General features: G+C 45.3%; 1 protein-coding gene across 1 annotated transcript in view; it reads right to left on the minus strand.

Annotated features, from left to right (window-relative positions):
- Positions 1–27829, minus strand: part of LOC117368825 (lysosomal alpha-glucosidase-like) — a 51663-nt gene that overhangs the window by 19543 nt on the left and 4291 nt on the right. The window contains exons 2-13 of the mRNA XM_033962559.1: positions 25248–25836; positions 23785–23930; positions 19718–19883; positions 17759–17858; positions 15303–15422; positions 9709–9827; positions 9461–9592; positions 8528–8638; positions 7565–7678; positions 6037–6121; positions 4038–4155; positions 1368–1501 (exon numbers count right to left, since the gene is read on the minus strand). Of these exons, the coding sequence (XP_033818450.1) occupies positions 1368–1501; positions 4038–4155; positions 6037–6121; positions 7565–7678; positions 8528–8638; positions 9461–9592; positions 9709–9827; positions 15303–15422; positions 17759–17858; positions 19718–19883; positions 23785–23930; positions 25248–25835 (1933 nt within the window). The 5' untranslated portion in view covers position 25836. The remainder of the gene's footprint in view (positions 1–1367; positions 1502–4037; positions 4156–6036; positions 6122–7564; positions 7679–8527; positions 8639–9460; positions 9593–9708; positions 9828–15302; positions 15423–17758; positions 17859–19717; positions 19884–23784; positions 23931–25247; positions 25837–27829) is intronic.

Genomic DNA, 27829 nt, shown 5'->3' on the forward strand with positions numbered 1-27829 from the left:
CGGCCTACCACTGGACCACCAGGTCATATGGCACGCTCATTGGAGGCCTGCAGGACATTGGGACAGAGGAGGGACAGCGCAGGGAGGAGGGACAGGGTGGAGAGCCTGGGAGGGCATGGAGAGAGGGGGCTGGGTGCAGAGCCTGGCAGGGAGTGAGGTGGAGCAGGGTGGAGAGCCTGGCAGGGCAGGGAGGGGAGTACAGGGTGGAGAGCCTGCCAGGGCAGGGATTGAGGGGGGGTGGATGGCAGGGCACATGAATATTAACACCCCCACCTTATATTCAAGCCAACCTTTTTTCCTCCTTTTTGGGGGGAAAAAGGGTACTTTGTCTTATACTTGGATTGTCTTATATTCAAGTATATATGGTACATAATATATATAAAATCTAAATGAGTTGGAGAAAAATAATTAAACTCAATTCACTAATTGAACAATATAACTAATAAAGTGAATTAAATAATAATATAAATGTTAAAAATCATTAAAAATGATTTTAAGAGTGCTCAGTGTGATATCTTATTCAAAACCAGCAGATTATAAGAATGAAGATATATTATCTCTACATCATTGCACTCACCTCCCTACCAGCCCTAAACATCTTGTTGAATATAAACTGTTCAAGCAAACTTATAGTAAAAAATGTAAATGATTCGGCTCATTTGTTGAACCATCCCTGACGGCGTGTTCTCTCCATTGGGAGACCCGAAGCTACAACAATATGGAGTAACAACATGGAGTAATTCATTGCAAAATATGTTAACATCAACGAGCAGCCCTTAAAGACAATACTTTGATTATTTTGAGTAAACTCATTCATGAGTGGTGAACTTTATAATATCTTTCAACCAAATTGACATCTTGTGAATTCAGCTAAGTATTCATCCATTTACATTTTTTACTATAAGTTTGCTTGAACAGTTTATATTCAACAAGATGTTTAGGGCTGGTAGGGAGGTGAGTGCAATGATGTAGAGATAATATATCTTCATTCTTATAATCTGCTGGTTTTGAATAAGATATCACACTGAGCACTCTTAAAATCATTTTTAATGATTTTTAACATTTATATTATTATTTAATTCACTTTATTAGTTATACATAATATATATAGCCAAAACAGGTTACAATTTGTCATATTTACAATACTTGCTTACACAGATTTAGCTGGGTAGCACTGAATATCGCGCTCCATGGCTAGATTTAAAAAGCCAACCCCAGGAATGCCTCAAGTTGGTCCTTGTCTTTCCTGGTTAAAGACTGGAAATACTGAGCAGATACAACTAACTCTGCCAGAACCCAGTTTTAGCCAGGTGAGTTGACCTTGTAAAGTGATACCTGAATCCCCTGCCCCTGAATTTACATCCTACCTGGGATAGACCAGTACATGTCCTTCCACTGGCTCTTGTTATCTCCTAGCCAGTGTCCAGAATATCTGCCTTGACTGGGAAAGGTGGAACGTGAAATCACAAAGGGACGTTTCTTCCGAAGCTTAATCAAAGCACTGTGGACAAAAGGGGTAGGACCATGCGACATATGAAGGTTATTTTACCCCAAAAGTTGCAGAGATTGCAAAAACATGAAATCCCTCATCCCTTCCCCCCCTTTCTTCCCCTGGTGATAATGTGAAGCTGTAAAAGTGTTTTCATCTAACATTCTCTCTCTTGGTAATGAGCTGGTTGCAGCGGTCCAATCTTCTAGGCTATGAGATGTTTGCAATAAGCAAGGGCCCCTTTTACATAGCCACAGTAGCAATTCCCTTGTGGCAAATGCAACGCAACTCTTTCAATTCCTATAGGCTGCATCGCATTTACCACACTGGGACTCACAACCGTGGCTTTGTAAAAGGGGCCCCAGGTGAGAAACCGACACTCTAGCTTCAAGAAGATGAAGGGACACCAGTCCTAGTTCTCAATTAGAGAATGACATGGGGATAAATCTTTCCCCATCCCCGCGGGAACTCATTTTCCTGTCCCTGCCCCATTCCTGCAAGCTCCATCCTCCATCCTCCATCCTGCACAAGCCTCAAACACATTGAAACCAAAAGTAACAACATTCTAGAGCTCAGATTGTGATGTCATAATGTCTCATCCCACCAATGCCTAAGCTCTGTCCTCATCTGCACAAGCCTCAAACACTTTAAAATCCTAAGTAGCAACATTCTAGAGCTCAGATTGTGATGTCATAATGCCTCATTCCACCAATGCCTAAGCTCCATCCTCATCTGCACAAGCCTCAAACCCTTTAAAATCATAAGTGTTCGAGACATGTGCAGTTAAGGCAGAGCTTACATAAGAACATAAGAATTGCCGCTGCTGGGTCAGACCAGTGGTCCATCATGCCCAGCAGTCTGCTTTCACGGTGGCCCCTAGGTCAAAGACCAGCTTACAGGAATGAGGCAGGGACAGGGACAAAATCTGCGGAGACGGGACAGGGAAATTGAGTTCCTGCGGGGATTTGAGCATCGATTCACCCGCTTCCTTGAAGAAGCGCACCAGCGAAACAGGGAACCCTGTTGGATTATGCTAGTGGTGATATTTAGTAGCTGCTATGCTCTGAGTTTGTCTCCTATGGAGTGATTTTCTCCTGCTTCCAAGCTCCAGGATCAAGTTCTTGTGTTTGCAATTTGATTGAGAAGACAACAATTTTCAGATAAGTGTTTTTTTGAAAAGTTTTTGAGACTTAGAATTAAGACTGTTGAAATTCACTGTGAAATTGTGTCCTCAACTTTTTGGGAGTTTTTGACCGAGGATGTGTCTGCTGGCTGCAAGTGATATTTGCAACTAGCCTGTCTATATGGGTTGCTTTGATTTTCCCTATTAGACACTGAGGTCTTTTCTCCCTTAAGAGTAACACTTGGACTTGTTATCCTATATTCTTGAGGTTGTGCTATGTGGATATAGATTTATTTAACAGCCTCTCTTGGTTCTATTTATTTTTTATAGAAACATAGTAACATGATGGCAGATAAAGGCCAAATGGCCCGTCCACAGCATCCACTATCTCCTCCTCTCCCTATTGGCTAAGGCTCTTAACATTTGCATCTCCTCTTCTATAGGCTAAGGCTCTTTACACCCGCATTGTGATGTCATAGAACTTTATGGTTATAGAAACACTGTAACATGATGGTAGATAAAGGCCATCCAGTCTGCCCATCCGCAGTAACCATTATCTCTTTCTCTCTCTAAGAGATCCCACGTGCCTATCCCAGGCCCTCTTGAATTCACAGTCTCCATCTCCACCACCTCTTCCAGGAGACTGTTCCACGCATCTACCACCCTTTCTGTAAAAAAAAGTATTTCCTTATATGACTCCGGAGCCTATCACCTCTTAACTTCATCCTATGCCCTCTCATTGAAGAGTTTCCTTTCAAATGAAAGAGACTCGACTCGTGCATTTACGCTACATAGGTATTTAAACGTCTCTATCATATCTCCCCTCTCCCGCCTTTCCTCCAAAGTATACAGATTGAGATCTTTAAATCTGCCCCCGTACGCCTCATGACGAAGACCACACACCATTTTAGTAGCTTTCCTCTGGACCAATTCCATCCTTTTTATATCTTTTTGGGCACCTTGTAATTTCTCTTAAGTCCGCTTTTCAACAGTGTTTTGGACTTAACTTAGGCGCCTAAGTTAAGGCACTGTTTATACGAGTAGAATATGGACCTTAGTTGCCATTTCTATCTGATTTTACTTCTCAGTTCAGTATCTGAAATAATTATATCAATCTGACACAATGTAAAACTCACCTCAGTTCTGTAAGCACTGACTACTATGGGGAGCAGGTCAGCCAGATGTATGATACAAACCAGAAAGGAACACCTGTGTTTTCACTAGGACACACTACAACAAAGTTTTTGAGCTAGTACACAGCAAACATCTACTGTATATATAAATAACACAATTAATGGAACTGTAAAATTCACTGAATATTTGACCTAACATATTAATTAGGAAAGACTAAAAAAATAATTTGTAAACCAGTGTGGCGTGTCTGTAGACCGCTGCATTCTTCCAGCAGGAGGTGCTCACTCTTACCTAGCTGTGGCCTTTGCTTCCATTAGTCCATACAGGTTATGTACATTGTAATGCACAGAGATGCTCTGCTTCGCTGAGGCACAAATAGTCTTGGAAAACAGCGACTCCCCTAGGACTGCTAGTGGAGAAAATCAGAAAGGAACACCAATATGAGAAAAATGAAGAGGTGCTTTTAAAGATATTTTCCAACTAGCACTGGAAAGAAGGGTAGAGAGCTTCCCCTAAGACAGGGGTAGGCAATTCCTGTCCTCGAGAGCCGGAGCCAGGTCAGGTTTTCAGGATATCCATAATAAATATGCATGAGATAGATTTGCATCTCAAGGAGGCAGTGCATACAAATCCATCTCATACATATTCATGGTGGAGATCCTGAAAACCTGACCTGGCTCCGGCTCTCGAGGACTAGAATTGCCTACCCCTGCCCTAAGACATCCCTGCCAGGACTTATTACCAAATATACTACGAAGGCAGAACAGCATAAAACTGAAGGCATGGAGGGTAATTTTGTAGTAGGTCTAGGTAGGAAGCCCAAGTAGGCACCTAAGGCTATTTTAAAAAGAATAGGTGCTCAATTTTGAAGCAGATTGATGTTTCAAAATAACAAAAAAAAGGTCCATATTGTAAAAATGTCCAAATCACGATTTATGTTATACTGTATAAAATCATTTGATGACTGGCATAGCATGCTTCTTTTAGTTTAGACTTGCTTGTGCTCTGCTGATATGGTTTGTTCTTGTCCGTCCGCTTTTCTCATCAATAAATTTTTAGGTTCATTATGGAATTGTCAATTGGTGGAATCGCCAAAGGGGGTACTATTTGGTAAAGCTACGGCTTGTGGGGTTTTTGGACAGGAAAAAAGTGTTCTATTTCAAAAGGATGTATGAGTGGTCATAAATGTATATTGTAATATTGGTTACAAAAAGATTCTCCTAGTTATTGGCATTGGAGGAACCAATTTCATCGTTTAATTTTATTTGAGGTTTGGGAGGTTCGTAAATTTCCTAGAAGAACTTGTTTATTTTTGAAAATTTGGAACCTTTATATACAATAATTATCCTCAAAAACAAGAAGTATAATTCTTAATATTTTACATTGAAGCTATGTAAATGTTTTGTACATTTTTTATACTTGATATTTGATGTCACTTTTCATTCTTGGGTAGAGGGGGGGAATAGGAGGAATGATATTATATGTGTGAAATTAATTGAACTGTATTTTTGTTTAATTTATTTATTATAATGTTAAAATGAAATTAAAATAATAGGGGGGAATTAAGGGGGGAAAGAGGGTATGGGGGGTTGGAAACTAAGGGAATATATTGAGAGATAATAGATAATTTGAAAATTTTATTTTGAAAGAATGATAGACATATGTTGGAAGTTGATATGGTAAATTTAAATGTAATGACTATTTTATTATATTATTATATATTTATTGCATTTCTTCAATAAAAAGTTATATATAAAATAATTGGGGGGAGGGGGGAAGTGGGGGAAAGGGAAGGGTGGAAGGTAAAAAGGGGAATGTATTGATAGTTGTAATAGGTTATTTCAAGAAATTTATTTTGAAGAAATGAATATGTGATAAAATGACAATATGGTAAATTTATTATGTAATGATTACCGGTATTTTATTGTATTATATTATTGTATATTTATTGGATTTCTTCAATAAAATGTTACAATAAAAAAAAAAACCAAATACTTGTTTGGCATGGAATGCTTTCTGCTAATTGGGTTTTTGCCAGGTACTTGTGACTTGGATCGGCCTCAGTGATATTTTCCCAGTGGCCTCGGTGATATTCTCAGTGAATGGGGTGGATGGACCATTGGTATGACCCAGTAAGGCTAGTCTTATGTTCTTAGTGGGCACATAGAACCTGAGAATGGGTCACTCCCCTCCCCCTCATATTATACTGCATCATGAAGGCCATCCCTTGACATAGAGTGACGTATGAGCAGTGTTGGCTTGGTAAGGTTACAAGCTTTTTTCTTTTTACCAGGAATATATGGCGGGTTATCGAAGTCCTTTGAGGAACAGCCATCCAGCGACCCATTCATAAAGTTGGATGGTTCATTCATGTCCTAAAATGATGACAAGAGGTCACATGGGAAATGAACATCACACAGCCGTCTCTCCATTAGAAGCTTGTAATGCAGGCCACATGCCCTCCTCCCATGCACAAATGAGAAGACACCACCTCCTCTTCTCAGTTGATTTACTAAGATTATTATGTAATGCCCACCTCAGTGCAGCCAATTACTTCAACAACTCAATTTTAGAAGAGTTGTGAGCCATTTAGAATGACAAAAAGCTGATTTAGACTCGTAAATCACCATTCAGGTATGAGAAGGGATTTCAGAGAAGCTGTTACTTATACATATGAATTAGATTGGATTTATTGTTCTTGATATACCACTATGACATTAAGTATTAAGCAGTTTACAATACTATGAAATACAAAGATAGCAATAAGTACAATACGAGGGGGTGCTGAAAAGTTCTCAGCCCAACCAAGATGAGAATGACGTGAATATGGTTCAATCGATGATCTGAAACAATGTCAAAACATAAAATTCTGTTTCTGCAAATTGGAACTTAACGAAATAAGATAACACTCTTTTCAGCTACAGTGGCAAAATAACGCTCAGAATTTAGGAAGTTGGTGGGTTGGGCTGAGAACTTTTCAGCATCCCCTCGTATGTAATAAAAGTTAGCCAAGTATAGGACAATCAAGCCATTGTGACATCACTGATGAGGTTGGCTCTTATTGGTGGAATGAGGCATTGTGACATCACAATCTCAGTTCTGGTAACCAGACGCTGAAACTCTTTATACTATGAGGGGGTGCTGAAAGGTTTTCAGCCCAACCAAGAAGAGAATGTCATGGATATGGTTCAATCAATGATCTGAAACAATGTCAAAACATCGAATTTTGTTTCTGCAAATTGGCTCTTAATGAACAAAGATAACCCTCTTCAACTACAATGGCAAAATAACACTCAGTTGGTTGCTTGGGCTGAGAACTTACCAGCACTCCCTTGTATGTAATAAAAGTGAGCCAAGTACAAGATAATCAAGCCATTGTGACATCACTGATGAGGTTGTCCCTTATTGGTGGAAAGAGGCATTATGACATCACAGTCTCAGCTCTGGTTACCAGACACTGAAACTCTTCACACTACCAGGGGATTCTGAAAATTTCTCAGCCCAACCAAGAAGAGAATGATTTGGATATGGTTCAATCAATGATCTGAAACAATGTCAGAACATAGAATTTTGTTCTTGCAAATTGGCACTTAACAAAATACTCTTTTCAGCTGCAGTGGCAAAATAACGCTCAGAATTCAGGAAGTTGATTGGTTGGGCTGAGAACTTATTAGCACCCCCTCGTAGCATTGTACAAAAAAAACCCAATACAATAACTAAGATACATCCACATATTCAAATAATATCACTGGACCTGGGGGGTGGAAGAGAGGGGGCTTTATGTTGCAGTACTACAAATCAGGAAATGAGGAACTTACAATCCAAAGTCCATCAAAGGGCACCTGATTATAAAAATGATTCAAATTCTCAAACCACCACTGATGGGTCTGTGGGTTGGTGAAGTCAGGATAAGCTGTACGCCCAGGCCAGACCTATGAAGAAATCCAAAACCATTTGAGGTTTTTTGGTTTTATATTTTTACTGTAACCCTAGAAAGAGAACATGTTTGACATAGGAAAGTTAGAAGGTCAGCTCCTAAAAATATGTCTGCTAAATGGGCAGGGATCCCAGGCAAACAAGCAAATTATTCCTCCCACCGCCCATGTTTTCCACAAATGTGGCTCTGTGTGGTTCTGACTGCAAAGGAAAACTATCAAATGAGGAGGAACAAGTAGAAGTTCTTATCAGAGACTCTTGTTACCAACTGGAACATAGTAACATGGTAAATGACAGCAGATAAAGACTTGGACAGCCCATCCAATAGTTACACACTTTACAAATTCATGATTAAATTGTCTTTTTTCTTTGATATTTCTGAGCCATAGACTGTAAAGTCCACCCGGTACTGTCCTTACGTTGCAACTATTAGAATTGTCATCAAAGCTCACTCCAGCCAACCCAAGCCATCTTGTCATTTGCGGGATACAGACTGTAAAGTCTGCCCAGCACCATTCATTTTATAATTAGAAATCCTCTGTGTTCATCCCATGCTTTTTTGAATTCTGTCACCATTTTTCACTCCTCCACCTCCCTCAGGAGGGCATTCAGACATCAACCACTTCCTCCGTGAAAAATAATTTCCTAACATTACTCCTAGGGACTGGGGAGAATAGACAGATCATTGTCCAGCCACTGGCTGTAGACTTCCACAACATCTCCAGCCTTGCTTATTCTGGGGAACAGAACTATAGCCCAGGATGAGACTCAGGTCTTCCTTAGCAGTGCTTTACATGAGATAAAATCCAAGACCAGAAACAGGTACACATAGGCTATCCTCTCACCTCTCCAACCAGGAGTCTGTCCTGACTTGTATTAATGAATATTCCTCGTCTTAAACCCTCATCATAAGGCCAGTACGAGCCAGGAGGCTGAGTGCTGCTGATACCAGGGTCCTGTTAGGACAAAGATTTAAAAAAAAGAAATCAGTTGTCATTCCATCAATGGAGTAGTAAGGGGGGCATGGAGAGAGTGGTCTGCCCCTGGCATCATCTTGGTGGGGGTGCCGGCACCCCCTCCTTCACACTCTTCCACCATCACGGAACACCAACAAATCCGCGCAAGAGAAGAGCACTCTGACAAATGCGCACATGGTCAAGTGCGTGCAGGACAATTGCGGCCCGTGGATATCTGGAAGGCCATGATTTGCTGAGACTCCTCAGGCCCCGTCCTTTGGGAGGGGCCTTAGCGCCTCAAGCCCCTCCCCCAAGGGACGAGGCCTGAGGAGTCTCAGCAAATCAGGGCCTTCCAGATATCCAATTCTGTAAAGGGTTCCCACAATCATGAGGTAAACCTTACCCTAACACTAGATAGAGGTGACTATTTTAAATGTAGTTGGGGGGGGGGGGGTTTCACCCCACCCCACCCCTCTCAAAAAAGAGTGTTACTTTGTAACCCTCAAAAAGACAAAATAATATCCACCGTCCTCCCATTCAGTGCATGCATTTGTCTTGCGCGCATTTGTCGTGGCGCTCTTGTCCTGCACACATTTGACGGGTCACCACTGCCACGCGTGCACCTTCACTTCCCTCCCACCATACCCTCATTTGGGCGCTTACTTTTCATTTGAGTATTTAAAGTCGGTTACTTTATTGGTGCCTAACTTATGCTGCACTATATAGAATTAGGGGCTATGTGTGCATATATTAGCATATGTGTATGATAATTACTTCCTTAATTATTACAAGGTTTCATCAAATAAAAGTGCTCATCCTTACCAGAATTGGGACGTAATACTGCCCTTGTCTGTGAAGATCATCGACCATCTGAGGCAGAGTGTCAAACCTCTCAGGGTCAAAGGTGAAATCACGGTATTCAACCATATAGTCAATATCGTTCCACTGCACATCCTGAAAGGCAAAGAAACTGAGGATTCACACCCCGGAAACTCCCTCTCTGCGATCTTATGGTGCTTTTTAGCATGGGATGAGTTTTCTCGAGGTTTGTTTCTGTTTAGTGGCTTTACCTGCGGGATCTCTTCACTCCTCATCTCTTTCACAACCTGCCAGGTGTTATTGCTCGTTCGGTAACCCCAGCGGCAGAGATGGAAACCCAGACCCCAAAAAGGAGGCATCATAGGGAAACCTGAGATAAAACAAAGAAATAATTTATTTATTTATTGCAAGTTTATTGTATATATAACCAAGCAATGAAAAATGATCACTTTACTGTACAAATTAACACTGGGTTTTACTAAACGGCGATAGAAGGGCATAGAGAAAGTGGAGAGGGACAGATTCTTCACACTTTTGAAAACTACAAGAATGAGAAGGCATTCGGAAAAATTAAAAGGGGACAGATTCAGAACCAATGCTAGGAAGTTCTTCACCCAAAGGGTGGTGGACACCTGGAATGCGCTTCCAGAGGGTGTGATAGGACAGAGTACGGTTTGGGGGTTCAAGAAAGGATTAGATAATTTCCTGAAGGAAAAGGGGATAGAAGGGGATAGATAGAGGATTACTATTCAGGTCCTGGATCTGATGGGCCGCCGCGTGAGCGGACTGCGGGGCATGATGGACCTCTGGTCTGACCCAGCAGAGGCACTGCTTATGTTCTTATGTTCTATTGTGGGTCACTGAGGTAAATGCTCTGGTCCTCATAGGAAGTCTTCGAGCGTCTGAGCATTTATCTCGCCAGCCTGCGCTAAAAACCTCTAGTGATGTTTAGTAAAAGGAGCCCTAAGGAAATAGTTACCTAATAATAAGAAATCAAAACAAGGGGGCTCATTTTCAAGAAACTCAGAGACACAAAGTACCACAGAAATCTCTAACTTCTAGAGTGATGGTAGCGATGCTGGCGCAGTAAATGCACTGAAGCCCATTCAATTCCTACGGGTTTCGGTGCAATTACCGCAGCAGCATCACTGTCGTGGCTCTGTAAAAGGGGCCCTACATGTTGGAGAGTAGATTTTAATATAGAAAGGGGGCCATTTTGTACTTTGGCAGATTTGTTTACAGTCAAGATGAGAGGGTGACTGTTGAGGACAGAAGAGAGGAGAGGGAGGAGTTTAAAACAGGGACTGGGTGATGAGGGTGGGGGATGGGAAGAGAAGAAAAGACGACAAGAGGGAGGACAGGGGATGAAAGATGGTTGGCTACGTGCTAGATGTTTAAGAGTGGAAGCTGAGGGAGGACAGGGTGGAGGGCGATGAGAGAGGAGGCTGAGGGAATACAATGTGGAGGGTGACGAGACAGAGAGAAGGATGAAACCAGACGGGGTGGAGGGTGGTATGTGAGAGGGTGAGGATAAATAAGATAAATAAACCAAACAGGCCGTCTCCTTTGGCACTGCTATGCTGCTGACATGACCCTTGGGGAAGGGGGGGGGGGAGTTGCTGGTTTCTCCAGCGCTATGCAGTGGTGAATTCGGGGCCTGAATTCAATTTCTTTTACTAGGAAAACAGACTAGGAAAATCAGTCTTGTACGTCAGGACCTAAAATGGTTGAGACTGTCCTCTGAGAGGACACCCTTCCCTACACTGGTCTTGAACTTTGGTGGGGAGAATGAGGGCCTGAGAAGTCTCAATCCCTGGCTCCTACGTATTTAGGTTGGACTTCTACATAAGAACATAAGAAGCGCCACTGCTGAGTCAGACCAGTGGTCCATCGTGCCCAGCAGTCCGCTCAAGCGGCGGCCCTCTGGTCTAAGATTAGCACCCTAACTGAGACTAGCCCTACCAGCGCACGTTCTTGTTCAGCAGAAACTTGTCTAACTTTGTCTTGAATCCTTGGAGGGTGTTTTCCCCTATAACAGCCTCTGGAAGAGTGTTCCAGCTTTCTACCACTCTCTGGGTGAAGAAGAACTTCCTTACGTTTGCACAGAATCTATCCCCTTTCAACCTTGGAGAGGGTGAACAACCTGTCCTTATCTACTAAGTATATCCCCTTCAGTACCTTGAATGTTTCGATCATGTCCCCTCTCAATCTCCTCTGTTCGAGAGAGAAGAGGCCCAGTTTCTCTAATCTTTCACTGTAAGACTGAAAGATAAATTGTCAAGGCCCGCGCTGCCCTCTCTTCAGTGCTTCATAAAAGGGGGGTGGAGCACCCAGGAACACCTCTGCACAGCCCTGGTAAACTTACACACGTACCGGCAGAGAAATTATGTGAAAGTGCTCTGCTAGAGGTAAATACTGATTTACCACAGAAACACTTTAGGAAAATTAGCCTCAGGATATCCCAGTGACTCGCGCTCATAAGGGGTATCCTATCATTTATTTTATTTGGGTTTTCTTTATTAGTTTTCTCTATTGGGTTATTTAGAATTTATTGGGGGGCTCCTTTTACTAAGGTGCGCTAGCGTATTTAACGCACACACAAAATTAGCGTGCGCTGCAGTGTGGGCTAGCCGAAAAACTACCGCCTGCTTAAAAGGAGGCGGTAGAGACTAGCGCGCATGGCATTTTAGCGCGCTCAAAAACCGCTAGCACGCCTTTGTAAAAGGAGCCTTTGGTCTGTTTACGTATGTAAGTGGGCAAGCAATTGTTTTATTCAGGTGAGCCTATTGGACAGTTAGGGATGTTTTTCCAAGCACCTGGAAGTGTAACAGTGATGGGGGACTTCAACTACCCGGGGATAGACTGGAGTACGGGTCACTCCAACTGCACTAGGGAAACAGGATTTGTAGAAGCTGTGAGGGACTGCTTTATGGAGCAACTGATCAGGGAACCGACGCGGGGGAGTGCTACTCTTGACCTCATCCTGAACGGATTAGGAGGGCCTGCAAGAGGGGTAGAAGTGGGAGGACCACTAGGCAACAGTGACCACAATGCGATCAGATTCACTTTAGAAAGGGGGACACCCATAGTAAGGAGGACCGCAACAACTGCTCTCAACTTCAAGAAGGGGAACTATGTTGCTATGAGGGAAATGGTGGGGAGGAAGCTCAGAAACATCTTTAGGATGGAGACTGTGGAAAGCGCCTGGACCCTATTCAGGGACACCCTGCAGGAAGCACAAAAAATGTACGTCCCCAGTTTCAGGAAAGGCTGCAAGAACAAGCGGTCAAAGGACCCGATTTGGATCTCAGCAGAAGTAAAGAGGGCAATAAACGACAAAAAAGTATCCTTCCGGAGATGGAAAAAGGATCCAACGGAGGAAAATCACCAGGCGCACAGGAAATGCCAAAAAGAATGCCACCGAGAGGTTAGAAAAGCAAAAGGGAAATACGAAGAGGGGCTGGCCAGGGAGGCGAAAAACTTCAAGGCATTCTTCAGTTACGTAAAGGGGAAACGACCAGCGAGAGAGGAGGTGGGGCCGTTGGACGATGGGGATAGGAGGGGAGTGATTAAAGAGGATAAAGAGGTAGCTGAGAGGCTGAACACGTTCTTCTCGTCGGTTTTCACGAGAGAAGACACATCTAATATACCGGACTCAGAGGAGCTCATGAGTGGGGAACAGGCTGAAAAATTGGAGCACATAGAGGTAAGTAAGGAGGATGTCCTCAAACAGATAGACAGGTTAAAATGCGGCAAATCACCGGGTCCGGACGGGATCCACCCGAGGGTTCTGAAGGAGCTAAGACAAGAAATAGCGGGCACAATACAGCATGTTTGTAACCTATCCTTGAAAACTGGAGAGGTACCAGAGGACTGGAAATTGGCGAATGTCACACCTATCTTCAAAAAGGGATCGAGGGGTGACCCCGGGAACTACAGGCCGGTGAGCCTGACTTCAATTATAGGGAAGATGGTGGAAGCTATGATAAAGGACGGCATTTGCGAGCACATTGAGAGAAATGGCCTACTGAGAACAAGCCAGCACGGATTCTGTAAGGGAAGGTCATGCTTAACGAACCTTCTGTACTTCTTTGAGGGAATAAGCAGTCGGGTGGACAATGGGGAACCCGTCGACATCATTTACCTCGATTTTCAAAAGGCTTTCGACAAGGTGCCACATGAAAGGCTGCTTAGGAAGCTGTGGAACCACGGGGTGGGAGGGGATGTGCACCGATGGATAGAGCACTGGTTGTCGGGTAGACTGCAGAGGGTCGGAGTAAAGGGCCAATATTCTGACTGGCGGGGAGTCACGAGCGGTGTGCCGCAGGGATCGGTGCTGGGGCCGTTACTCTTCAACATATTTATCAATGACCTGGAAAAGGAGGCAAAGTGCGAGGTTATAAAATTTGCAGACGATACCAAACTGTGCGGCAGAGTTAGCTCCAGGGAGGAGTGTGAGGACCTGCAAAGGGACCTAGACAAGCTGGAAGACTGGGCGAACAAATGGCAAATGCGCTTTAACGTGGAAAAATGCAAGGTCATGCATATAGGGAAAAAGAACCCGTTGTTCAACTACAAATTGGGGGGGGCATTGTTGGGAGAAAGCAGTCTTGAGAGAGACTTGGGAGTGCTGGTGGATGCATCACTGAAGCCATCTGCACAGTGCGCAGCGGCCTCAAAAAAAGCCAACAGGATGCTGGGCATCATAAAAAGGGGCATAACAACCAGGACGAGGGAAGTCATCATGCCACTGTATCGAGCGATGGTGCGTCCGCATCTGGAATATTGCGTTCAATATTGGTCGCCGTACCTCAAGAAGGACATGGCGGTACTCGAGAGAGTCCAAAGGAGAGCAACGAAACTGGTAAGAGGGCTGGAACACTGCCCATATGCCGAGAGGTTGGATAGGCTGGGGCTCTTCTCTCTGGAAAAAAGGAGGCTCAGGGGTGATATGATAGAGACCTTCAAGATCATGAGGGGCATAGAGAGGGTGGATAGGGACAGATTCTTCAGGCTGAAGGGGACAACAGGTACGAGGGGGCATTCGGAGAAACTAAAGGGAGATAGGTTCAAAACGAATGCAAGGAAGTTTTTTTTCACCCAAAGGGTCGTGGACACTTGGAATGCGCTACCGGAGGACGTGATTGGGCAGAGTACGGTACAAGGATTCAAACAGAGACTGGACGGATTCCTGAGGGATAAAGGGATCGTGGGATACTGAGAAAGCTAACCAGAAAATAAGTATAGAAACCCGACCAGGTCGTGCATGTGCAAGACCGGAGGGCTAGGACTTTGATGGGAAGATAGCACTCAATGGGAAACCAGGGTGGCATGGGGGCCCCTTCTGGTGATTTGGACAGGTCGTGACCTGTTTGGGCCACCGCGGGAGCGGACTGCTGGGCAGGATGGACCTATGGTCTGACCCGGCGGAGGCACTGCTTATGTTCTTATGTTCTTTACGTCATTGCTTGCGAATCGCTGTGAACTTCGAAGAGGTATTGGCTGTATACAAATAAAAAATGGTATTGTATTGCGGGCAAGTTCATGGCTCTGGACCACGCTTACTAAAGCAATTACAAAATGTACTGGTTAGAATGGCATAAAAAAGGAACTTTTTTTGCCTCGTTAATTACATTTAGGGCTTGCATGATAGAGATCTTTTCCAGCAACAGCAAATGGTAAATCAGGTCCTTAGTGGGACAGAGATATGTGTACTCATGTAATTTTCATGCTATTCCATGATCACTAGTGGCTAGTCACATGACATGGACCCTCCAAACCAATTCGTAATGAATTGTCTAAGGACGACAGTGACAAAATTAATGTCCATGAGAATGATAGGCACCTATCACTTCCTGGTACTGCTGGATAACCGCAGCTGGACTGGGACCCAAGAAAATGTAAAAGTCCAGGATGCCTCCAATGGTTCTCCAGGTCAGGGCTGGAGCTGGCTGCACAGCAACCTCTGCAAAATGAGAGAAAGCAAAATGTGAAAATGAGAAATCATCATCTCATCCCTGCTGCCCACAAACTATGAATGGTTTCTGGGAAAACCAGATGGAATGGCCATAAAATACTTCTGAATATAATTTGAGCAAAATATAGGTGTTGGATGAACAAACGATGCCAAAACATTAGTAACAAGGAACAAAACTAAACAACCATGACATCCTGTTTGTCTGTTCAGATTGTAAGCTCTTTCGAGCAGGGACCATCTTCTTTGTGACTCTGTACAGCGCTGTGTGCATCTGGTAGCGCTATAGAAATAATTCATGGTAGTAGTAGTAGTGTGAAGAGTTTCAGTCTTTGGGAAGCGGAGCTGAGATTATGATGTCATAATGCCTCATTCGACCAATAAGAGCCAACCTCCTCAGTGATGTCACAATGGCTTGATTGTCCTGTACTCCCCTCTGCCCTCCAACCCAGCCAGCTAATTAACCGCTCCCCTTAACTGTAATCATGACATCCTATTTGTCTCTCTTGCCTGTTTAGATTGTAAGCTCTTTTGGGCAGGGACTGTTTTCTTATTCTTTGTGACTCTGTGTAGCACTGCGTGCATCTGGTAGCGCTATAGAAATAATTCATAGTAGTAGTAGTAGTGTAAAGAGTGTCAGTCTTTGGGAAGCAGAGCTGAGATTGTGATGTCATAATGCCTCATTCCACCAATAAGAGCCAACCTCCTCAGTGATGTCACAATGACTTGATTGTCCTGTACTCCTCTCTGCCCTCCAACCCAGCCAGCAGATTTACCGTTCCCCTTACTGTATCCATGACATCCAGTTTGTCTGGTTAGATTGTAAGCTCTTTTGAGCAGGGAACGTCTTCTTTGTGACTCTGTACAGCATTGCTTACGTCTGGTAGCGCTATAGAAATAATTCATAGTAATAGACCCCTCCCCCCAACTATTCCCTGTGCTCTTTGGGGGAGTGCAGGGGAAATTATTTTGCTCTTTGTTTGGAGCACCGCTGGGACTGGGGCAAAACGGTCAGGCGCTTGGATGCAGCACAGTCTCTGTGGACATCAAAACAGACAGGCGGGCTGGATTCGGCCCGTGGGCCTTATGTTTGACATGTGTGGGTTAGTGCAGCGACATCCCGTGCACTGATCACTTAGTGCATGGTTAGCATGCAAGGCAAGCCCTTATCACCTACAAAATAGCTGGTGGTGTGTACTCGCACGCTAACAGCTACTTGCTAATGAGAAAAATAAAGCATGGCCATTAATTTTTTTTTTTTTAAATAGAAAAAGCGGCCATTTTATCCATGCCTGGATATTCAGCAGTAATATCCAGGAAAGTGCTGTGAAAATCCAGGTATGGCCTGCAGTAGCGCAGCAAGGGGGAGTTGGTGCTTGGGATGGTAGCGCTCAATATCGCCATGCCATGCGCCCCCTACTCTCCCCCACCCCCTGCATACCTCTTTAAATGCTGGCCGGCGCGAGCAGCATCTTCCACCTGCTGCTCACGCCGGCCTCAGCTCCCCTCTGACATCACGTCCTGGTCCCGCAACGAGGAAGTGATGTCAAAAGGGAGTGGGGGGCCAGTGTGAGCAGCAAGTGAAAGATGCTGCTTGCACTGGTGAACATTTAAAGAAGTACTTGGGGAGGAGGAGAGGTGCCGGCATCTCCGTGAAGACAGCGCCTTACTATGCCACTGGTGGCCTGGTCAGCAGAATTTATTTGAGCAAGAGCCTCCCCAACTCCCAATGAATATTGACTCCTATATAGTTTTCACATGAGGTAAAAATGTTTTGATGTGTGCTAAAACTTTTTAGGGCCTGATATTCAGCCCACAGGAGGGGCTGTGGCAATCCCGGCACTGAAAATCCAGGGCAAAGTTTGGTGGCCGGACCAATTTTCATCGGCTGGCTGGCTAAAGCAAAATGGTCACAGACAGACCTGCCTTTTGGGCGGGTCTATCTGGCTACATGCCTTAAATTGGCCAGCTAATAAAAATCAGCAGTGACCAGACATGTTGTGCGACATAGCTTGTCACTGGGCTAGTCGGCAAGCCCGATATTCAGTGGGAATATTGGTGGATTTAGCAGTATTTAGCTGTCCGGCCGAGGAGGGGGCGGGGTTAGAGAATACAGAAACAAAATGCAACTTCAATTGGTTTTTTAAAAAAATGTTGTTTCATTTTGAAAAACGACACAAAAACAAGTGATGTTTTATGTCTTTTCAAAAAAAAAAAAAAAATGCTTCCCTGGCACTCCCCACTGCAACAGACAGGCATGTTATTCAGGAAGAGACTGCTGAAAACTGCACGATCTATTAGATAGCACTGAAATAATAAATGCGCACCCATTGCATTGCTGTTTAACAGGAAAACACCATGAGCTGCTGCTCCTTCTTCCTCCAACATCAGGTAAAAAGGGTGAGCCCCGTAGAGGTTGCAATTTTCCTAAAAGTTAAAAAAAAAAAAAAATCAAGTCAGAAACTCTGAACTGAGGAGTATAAGGCATCCCATTTCCCTTCCTCCCAATAACCAAAGAACAAGATATTAAAAAATTAAATTAATCAAAATTAAGAACACATTTCCCAAGGAAGCAAGATGAAAATGTCTTCTTTTAAATTAGGTCCCAGAGGTCAACGTGACTTGCCCAAGGTCAGCAGCAGAGAGAAGGATTGAACCTCTCCTTACGTCTTTTGTAATTCTTTTTGTAACAAGATTTTCTATGCATTATCTTATCAGATACATTTTCTTTGTGCCTGGAAATGTGCTTGTAATGTATCATTTGCTCAATGGCTGACATAGAGGCTGCACAAGATAAAGGGTTACATATATGTGACAGTAATATTTCAAATTACAAAGTATCCACAGGTCAGGCTAAAAATGCCAAGCTCTTTTCTTCCTTGGTATGATGATTTACCTGGGTGCTCAATGACCCAAAGGCTTCCTGACACTAATGAAAAAGCCTGCTATGACTGTCACATTTTCCATGTTGTAGATATTTCTTTTGGGGGTAGCTCCCACCTTCTGTAATGATCTCTGACAAGGAGCTGCTAACCTGGTCAGTAGGACAGGAGGGAACTTTCTAGAGTGAGCTTCCCATCCGGAAGGAAAGGATTCTCAGCCTGCAGTTACAAATTAAAGACTGAAATATAATGATTCAGTTCTGATTTATTAATAAAAGATAGTAATTGAGAAAGTGTTTATGACTAGGAGGGTAGGTGCCCTTCTCTCCTGTCCCTAAATTCTGGTGTTAGACTTTCAGGCTATTACATTTATAACTTTCCCCACATCACATCGGCTGTTCAACAAAACTGGACAACACAATAGCAGAACAGATCATAATGATTCTAGCTAAGAGCTAGCTGTTTGAAAATGAGTTGTTTTTCTAACAGTTAGCTCTTAGCTAGGACCATGTGATCTGTTCTACTATCAAGATCAGAGTTCTTCATATGACCAGAGACTTTCCAGTTTATTCTCTGATTTTTTTTCTGTACTTTAACTATGTCATCCGTAGAAATGATTATTGTCTCTATAAATCCATCTCTAAAAAAAAAAATCTGTGAAACCTATTCTACTCTCCAAGATATAAAACAGATACCTTTATTTTCACTGTTATATTGTGTTATATTCAAAAACCATGTGAGCAGGTAAGAGGAAGAATAACAGTGGTTAGAACAGAGGATTGAGAACAAGGAAAGCCAAGGTTGAAATCTCAGTATGATCTGCGCCAGGTGATTTCTCTACTGCCTCAGGTACAAACTTATAATGTAAGCCTTCCAGGGACAGAAAAATACCTATTGTATCTGAATTGATCTCACCTTCAACTGGGTAATTAAATCCAGTAGAAGTGCCATTGAATGTCTGGATAAAGTCATCTGGCTAACTGTGCTAATGAATCTATCTGCACGATTTAGGCCAGACAGCACTGAACATCATCCTCTCTGATAGTCATCTAGCAGCGGTGAGTATTGTATCAGTTTAGCTGGGTAAAGTAGATGAATTTTGATTATCTGAAATTCACCTGGTTAAAATACCACGTTATCCTGATGCATTAATTAGAAATTCATGTTCATTATTACACTGACATTAACCAACCCAAAGAAGGCATAACCCCCATGTTTCAAAATTCATTCAGTATTTAACAGAAGGCAGCTGAGAGTGTAACTCATCCACTGTTGGCTGCTAGCTTCTTAAACTGTATGCTCACTACCTGCCTATGGCTTGTGTCATCTCTCTTTATTGATTTTATTTAGGTTGTAGTCATAAATAGTACATTTCCAATTTTCTAATTAGGAACACAATTTTACCCTTGGTGGAACATCGCGAGCCCAAAAAGTTAAAGTCTTCCAGTCAAGGCTCTGCAGGAAGCTACTGCGATGCTCTCCGAGGCCGTACAGGAGTTTAGAAGGAAGAGCGGTTGAAATCTGCAGGAACTGGTCAGCAAAAATCAAGGGTGCCACGGTGGTGTTCAAACTAGAGTAGGCAAACAGGAAAGAAGGAATGAGGCAGCTGCAGGCTGCTTTGAAAGGCTTTATAAAGGTGGCAACTGTTGGGTGTCAGACAGATCAGGAATAGCAAAGCGTCTGAAAAGCCTACATCCTGCTCTCTCTCTTTTTTCCCATGGGAGTCCCCACAATAGCTGTCCTATATAGGACTTTGTGAAATTTCTTATCATGAGCCTAGAGCAGGGGGTTCTTGATCCAGTCTGGTTTTCAAGATATCTACAATCAATATGCATGAACTGCTTCCATTGTTTGCAAATCTCTCTCATGCATAGTTGTGGGTGTACTGAAAACCTGATTGGCTGAGTGCATCCTGAGAACTGGGTTGAGAATCCTGGTTTAAAGACTATACAAGGTAACTCCAGCGGGAAGGGGAGGGGCAGGCCCGCCATTCCGAGGCAGGCGGACCTGCTGGACGGACGGAAGGACCCGTCTGGCCATCGATTAAGGCTAGTGGAGGAGTCCGGGGGGGGGGGGCTCGGTCAGGGGTTTGGGGGGGTGGTTGTCCAGCAGGAGGGCTTGGGCTCCCTCCTGCAGGTGAGTGTCGGGGTTCAGGGTACGGGGGGGTTTGTTTCGGCAGGAGAGATTTGGCATCTCTTCTACCGGGGAGGTTAGGAGGGATCGCGGCAGGAGAAATTAGGCATCTCTCCTGCCACGATCGTTACCGGTGCGAGGGGATGGGTTGCCTGGGCTGCGATCAACTCAGTGGCCCGATTCAGAACATACCTGTTTTGACTTGGTCTAAGTCAAAACGTTTAAGTTCTGTCTGGCAACCTGTCAAACCTTTTTGGTTATGGCTGCCAGACGGCTAAGTCTAGGTCGGCCCAACTCCCGCCCTACCCACTCCTCCAAAAACGCCCCTTTTCTTCAAAGCAACCCACAGCAAATCAGCTTCTTTTTACTTACTTTGTGGGCTCAAAACCTATTCCTTATCCTTTTATATTTATTCTTTCCTTTCTGCAAACGGTATTTCCTGATACCTTTGCTTTTTAGCCCTGCTTATTACTGAACCAGAGTTGGCGACCACAACTTCATCACAGTCACCAAGGTGGCTACCAGGTCACTAATTCTGTCATGAGCATCTGCATACTTAGCGCTCCTTTTACTAAGGTGTGCTAGCGTTTTTAGCGCACGCTGCATTGCCGTGCGTGCTGACCCCGCGCTACGCGCCAAGAACTAATGTCAGCTCAATGCTGGCGTTAGCATCTAGCGCGCACGTCAATGCAGCGCACGCTTTAAAACCGCTAGCGCAGCTTAGTAAAAGGAGCCCTTAATGTTTGGAGTCATTTGTTTTCTCTTTCCCTTGCTAGGAATTACCGTATTTTCACGGATATAACGCGCGCGTTATACGCGTTTTTACCTACCGCGCATACCCCTCGCGCGTTATATGCCTGAGCGCGGTATACAAAAGTTTTTAAACATAGTTCCCACCCCGCCCGACGCCCGATTCACCCCCTCAGCAGGACCGCTCGCACCCCCACCCTGAACGACCGCTCGCACGCGCTCCCACCCGCACCCGCATCCACGATCGGAGCAAGAGGGAGCCCAAGCCCTCTTGCCCGGCCGACTCCCCGACGTCCGATACATCCCCCCCCGGCAGGACCACTCGCACCCCCACCCCGAAGGACCGCCGACTTCCCGACAATATCGGGCCAGAAGGGAGCCCAAACCCTCCTGGCCACGGCGACCCCCTAACCCCACCCCGCACTACATTACGGGCAGGAGGGATCCCAGGCCCTCCTGCCCTCGACGCAAACCCCCCTCCTCCCCCAACGACCGCCCCCCCCAAGAACCTCCGACCGCCCCCCCAGCCGACCCGCGACCCCCCTGGCCGACCCCCACGACCCCCCCACCCCCCTTCCCCGTACCTTTGGTAGTTGGCCGGACAGACGGGAGCCAAACCCGCCTGTCCGGCAGGCAGCCAACGAAGGAATGAGGCCGGATTGGCCCATCCGTCCTAAAGCTCCGCCTACTGGTGGGGCCTAAGGCGCGTGGGCCAATCAGAATAGGCCCTGGAGCCTTAGGTCCCACCTGGGGGCGCGGCCTGAGACACATGGTCGGGTTGGGCCCATGTGCCTCAGGCCGCGCCCCCAGGTGGGACCTAAGGCTCCAGGGCCTATTCTGATTGGCCAACGCGCCTTAGGCCCCACCAGTAGGCGGAGCTTTAGGACGGATGGGCCAATCCGGCCTCATTCCTTCGTTGGCTGCCTGCCGGACAGGCGGGTTTGGCTCCCGTCTGTCCGGCCAACTACCAAAGGTACGGGGAAGGGGGGTGGGGGGGTCGTGGGGGTCGGCCAGGGGGGTCGCGGGTCGGCTGGGGGGGCGGTCGGAGGTTCTTGGGGGGGGCGGTCGTTGGGGGGGAAGGGGGGTTTGCGTCGAGGGCAGGAGGGCCTGGGATCCCTCCTGCCCGTAATGTAGTGCGGGGTGGGGTTAGGGGGTCGCCGTGGCCAGGAGGGTTTGGGCTCCCTTCTGGCCCAACTACACAAAGGTATGGGGAAGGCGGGTGGGGGTGTCGTGGGGGTCGGCCAGGGGGGTCGCGGGTCGGCTGGGGGACGGGCGGAGGTTCTTGGGGGGGGGCAGTCGTTGGGGGGAGGGGGTTTGCGTCGAGGGCAGGAGGGCCTGGGATCCCTCCTGCCTGTAATGTAGTGCGGGGTGGGGTTAGGGGGTCGCCGTGGCCAGGAGGGTTTGGGCTCCCTCCTGGCCCGATATTGTTGGGGAGTCGGCGGTCCTTCGGGGTGAGGGTGCGAGTGGTCCTGCCGGGGGGGGGGATGTATCGGACGTCGGAGGGGGGGCATCAGGCTTTCAGGATGGGGACAGACCTTCAAGGGGGGACAGGACTTCAAGGGGGGACAGTGCACGGAAAGTCAGGGGGGGTGAACGGAGAGTCGGGACAGCGCACGGAAAGTCAGGGCAGTGCACGGAAGTCAGGGGGGGTGAACGGAGAGTCGGGACAGCGCACGGAAAGTCAGGGCAGTGCACGGAAGTCAGGGGGGGTGAACGGAGAGTCGGGACAGCGCACGGAAAGTCAGGGCGGGCGAAAGGAGCGTCGGGCATCATGCGCGGTATACCCGTGAGCGCGGTATACAAAAGTTTTTGTGCATATCATCGTGATTTCTGCGCGCTATACCCGTGTGCGCGTTTTACACGGGTGCGCGTTATATCCGCGAAAATACGGTACACCATTCCCTCCACCACCAGACCAGAACGAGAGGACACTCTCTAAAACTGAAAGGGGATAGATTCCGTACGAACGTAAGGAAGTTCTTCTTCACTCAGAGAGTGGTGGAACACTGGAACGCTCTTCCGGAGGCTGTCATAGGGGAAAACACCCTCCAGGGATTCAAGACAAAGTTAGACAAAGTTCCTGCTGAACCGGAACGTACGTAGGTAGGGCTAGTCTCAGTTAGGGTGCTGGTCTTTGACCAGAGGGACGCCGCGTGAGCGGACTGCTGGGCACGATGGACCACTGGTCTGACCCAGCAGGGGGAATTCTTATGTTCTTACGTACCAGTCCTATTGCTGTTCCCATGGCCTCCCAAAACATCTGCGTAAACTGGACAAATATTACAACTTCAAGAAAATGCTAAAGATTCATCTCTTCTCTTCAGACCTATAACTCGAAATGCGGAGACATTTCTACACCAATAATTCAAAATGCAAGACATTCTGTTTCTTCAGAACTGTAATTTATCGTTCATGACTACTGATTAGAAACCTTGTTGAAACAGCATTGAATCCTTGTCAAAACTTGCGGCATAAAAGAACATGTATGATACGGCACGACATCAATGGGGAAAATCCAAAGCCAACCTGAGAACGGCTTCTGAAAGTTGCTTTGAAGGTAAAGAAAAGACCAAAGGTTTAAACCTTACAGAATAACTCCTGAGTTGATGCGCCTCACCACCACTCCAAATGGTTCCTTGACAAGGTCTACAGTATAAATAGGTTTTTCCGCTTTTTTAGTTACTTGAGGGACATCAAATGGAACTTCATATCTTGGACTGGAAGCATCGGTCAACTGTGTTAGATGAAATAGAAGAAGTGAACATTGCATGAATGGTGGTAAAAGCAAAACTGAAATCATAACAATCACACAGAACAGATGATGCAGCCTGTCAAACACTGAAGCGGTTAAAATGATAAATGTGTCTCTCTAAATTCAAGTCTGAGTGGCAAATTGGAAGTGATGAAAGAGTCAGGTACCTTTACTCTCAAAGTGGATATCACCCTTGAGTCATGTGCAGTACTGAATTTTATAATCGGACCTGAGCTGATTTACTAATCTGTAAAATCTGGTAACCCTATTCAGAGGGAGTGTCGAGGCCAGCACAAGCAGCACTGGGGGGGAGGTGCAAAGAGGAAGTACGGGGGGGGGGGGGGGGTGCAAAGAGGAAGAGAGGACATGGACAGTGGCAAAACTTGTGAAGCTTGTGCAGTTAATGCAGAGCTGACAGGAATGGGGTTGGGACAGGAACAGTGACAAAACTCGTGGGGATGGGATGGAGAAATTGAGTTCCTGCATGGACAGGGAAAAATTTGTCCCCGTGTCATTTCTCTACTTAGAACTACTGTAAAAATCATTTCAGCTTTCACTCTCTGTTTAGTAAGTTATAAGTTTAGCAAGTAAAATAACTCCAAAAGGTAACTAAAATATGAGAGGTTTACAACTCTTTTTTGCATATATATATATCCAAAACTGCTTTGTTATCATGCCGATGTACCGGCCATGGTACGCCCTCACCTGGATTACTGCATCCAGCACTGGTTGCCGTACATGAAGAAGGACACGGTACTACTCGAAAGGGTCCAGAGAAGAGCGGCCAAAATGGTTAAGGGGTTGGAGGAGCTGCCGTACAGTGAAAGATTAGAGAAACTCGGCCTCTTCTCCCTTGAAAAGAGGAGGCTGAGAGGGGACATGATGGAAACATTCAAGATAATGAAGGGAATAGACTTAGTAGATAAAGACAGGCTGTTCACCCTCTCCAAGGTAGAGAGAACGAGAAGGCACTCTCTAAAGTTAAAAGGGGATCGATTCCGTACAAACGTAAGGAAGTTCTTCTTCACCCAGAGAGTGGTAGAAGACTGGAACGTTCTTCCGGAGGTTGTCATAGGGGAAAATACCCTCCAGGGATTCAAGACAAAGTTAGACAAGTTCCTGCTGATCCAGAACTTACGCAGGTAAGGCTAGTCTCTGTTAGGGCACTGGTCTTTGACCTAAGGGCCGCCACCTGAGCGGACTGCTGGGCACGACGGACCACTGGTCTGACCCAGCAGCGGCAATTCTTAGGTTCTTAATTAAAAATACTGTACAACTTCAAATAAGAATAGACCTCACCTTTATATGCAACCGGGTGTTTGTTTCAAAATTCACACTTAGGTGCAGCCTCTCAATATCTCTCACATAATAAGCTTTCACCTTCCTCCTCAGGAGGCCTTGAAGCCCTAGACTGGTTTTGTTCACCTCTTCCAGAGTGTAACTTGGGAAATCTGGAGAGTAAAAACACCAGGGCATCCCTCGCCCTCTGTTATGTAAGGGTCGGATAACTTCAAGGAAGCAGCAACCTCGCTTCTCACAGAGCTCTCGGGTAACCACCACATCTCTCTCAGGATAACAGTCGAAACGCTGCTCGTCCAAGATAGAACTGCATTTGTCCAGAGGATTCTGTTCATATGTATGTCCAGACAGATTAATTTCTGTCTGCCTTAATGTTTCAACACTGGAATCCAGACCGTGAGAGATCTTCAGGGCCCATAAAATGACTTCACTCAGTATGAGGACTACACATAAAATAATGATGACCAGCATCCAAGTCAGCAGCGAGAATTTCCGAACCCGTATGGACTTCTGGCAACTATCCCTCTTTTTCTCCGGAAGCAGATGGGATTCAAAACTGGGGGCTTCCAGCTTCTGATAAGTAAACATCCTTGTAACATATGTCAAAGAAAAGGAGAAATAGAAAATGGTGAATCAAGATTATTCTAACATTTATCTGCCATCATGTTTTTATTTATGATCCCTCTGCCCAGTAACCACCCCTACTCCCTTCTCCTTCTTCCCTCCCCCCCACCAGGTCTTCTCTCCTGGCCCTCTTTCCCTTTCCTTCATTCCAGTTTGGATTTCCTCCGAGTCACCTCCACTCTGTAATGCTCTCCTTGCACTCTTCTCCTTCCTCCCCAAGGAAATAAATCCTCTCTCTCCCTACCTCTCAAAATTCATGATCTACTAGGACATTACTCCCTCTCAAGATTGTTGTTTCTCTGAAGAGGTGAGAACCTGTACAGAATTATCTGAAATCCTGTCATGAACATCATCTTTCAAGACTGGCTCATAGCCATGCCAGGCGTCAAAATGATGTGATGAGGCTGTAACCTGAAGAATGCTAGGCTGCGTAGACAGAGGCATAACCAACAGAAACATTGTTTTGGTGTCTTTTGTACACCGCCTAGAAGGTTTGATTAGGCAGTATAAGAAATTTTAAATAAACTTGAAACTTGAGGTGTTGATGCCCCTGTATAAGTCCATTGGTGAGGCTCCACTTGGACTATTGTGTCCAAATTTGAAGGCCATATCTCTACAAGGATGTAGAAAGACTTGGGCGGATCAGAGGAAGGCAACAAAAATGCAGATGATACTCATAATATGTATGAGAAGAGACTGGAGGACTAGAGGATTTGTGTGTGTCCTTTGTAATCCACCTAGAACTTTGGATAGTTTGGAATATAAATGCACAAGATAAATAAATATGCTGGAAAAAAGGAGAGAGAGAGGAGATATGATACAGACCCGTGTGCTTGAAAGACATTAATATTAAAGGTTTAGGATCCTTATATTCAGAATCTTTCACCAAGAATACAAAGTTCGGTTATCAATGATTTACTATGAAAATTAGGTTTAATAATTACATTCCAGTTATTTATTTTAATTCTTTATTTTTGTCAATTTTCATCCGGGGTGAGGGATTTCATTTAGGGGAAAGCTAGGGGGGTAGGGGATGGAATTAAGGGGGGTGTAGATAAGATTAGATTAGTTCATGTGGAAATTTAATTTGAAAGAATGATATAAATTTGTATGAATTGAAATATTATTATTATGATTCTTATTGTATTGAATGTATTTTTGTATTATCCTATTGTATTGATTATTTGATTCTTTCAATAAAAATTATTATAAAGTAATATTCAAACAAATCTCTTCCAGAACCCAGAGGACTAGCATGAAGGTTGCAGGGAGGCAAATTTAAGAGTAAAGTCAGAAAATACATTTTCACAGAGAGAGTGGTGGATGCTTAGAACGCCCTTCCGAGAGAGGCGGTAGAGTTAAAACCAGTGAACAAATTCAAAAATGCATGGGCTAAACACAGGGGATGCCTAAACCGAAAGAGGAACGAAACAAGCATGGCTGTTAAAGTGTTACCTTGGACAGGAGGAGTGAGAATGGAGGCCAAGGCTGCAAAGACTTCTACAGTCTGGGTCCCGCAAATGGCGTGAGACAGGTGAAGTTTCAATAACTCCAGTGAATTAGATCAGTGTTCTTCAACCACCGGTCCATGGACCAGTGCTGGTCCACAGAAATTTCCTGCCGGTCCACAGTGCATCGGGCCCAAAACAGTGTTCTTCAACCGCCGGTCCATGGTGCGATCGATGCGGCGTTATCTTCGAGCCAGCTCCCTCTTTCTAAATGATTCAGTGCATAAAGCCATGGGCAGTGGCTCCTACGGGCATTCTGCGCCTGAACCGGAAGCCTTCTCTCTGACGTTGCAACGTCAGAGGGAAGGCTTCCAGATGAGGCACGGGACGTGCAAGGTGCAATTAGTACTATTATGGGGGCGGGGACTGGGGTGGAGATTGGGTAGAGATGGGCGGGGTCTGGCCCACAACTTAGCCCCGTGTTCTTCAACCGCCGGTCCACGAACCGAT

This window comes from Geotrypetes seraphini, chromosome 11 (assembly GCF_902459505.1).
Source record: "Geotrypetes seraphini chromosome 11, aGeoSer1.1, whole genome shotgun sequence".
NCBI lineage: Eukaryota > Metazoa > Chordata > Amphibia > Gymnophiona > Dermophiidae > Geotrypetes > Geotrypetes seraphini.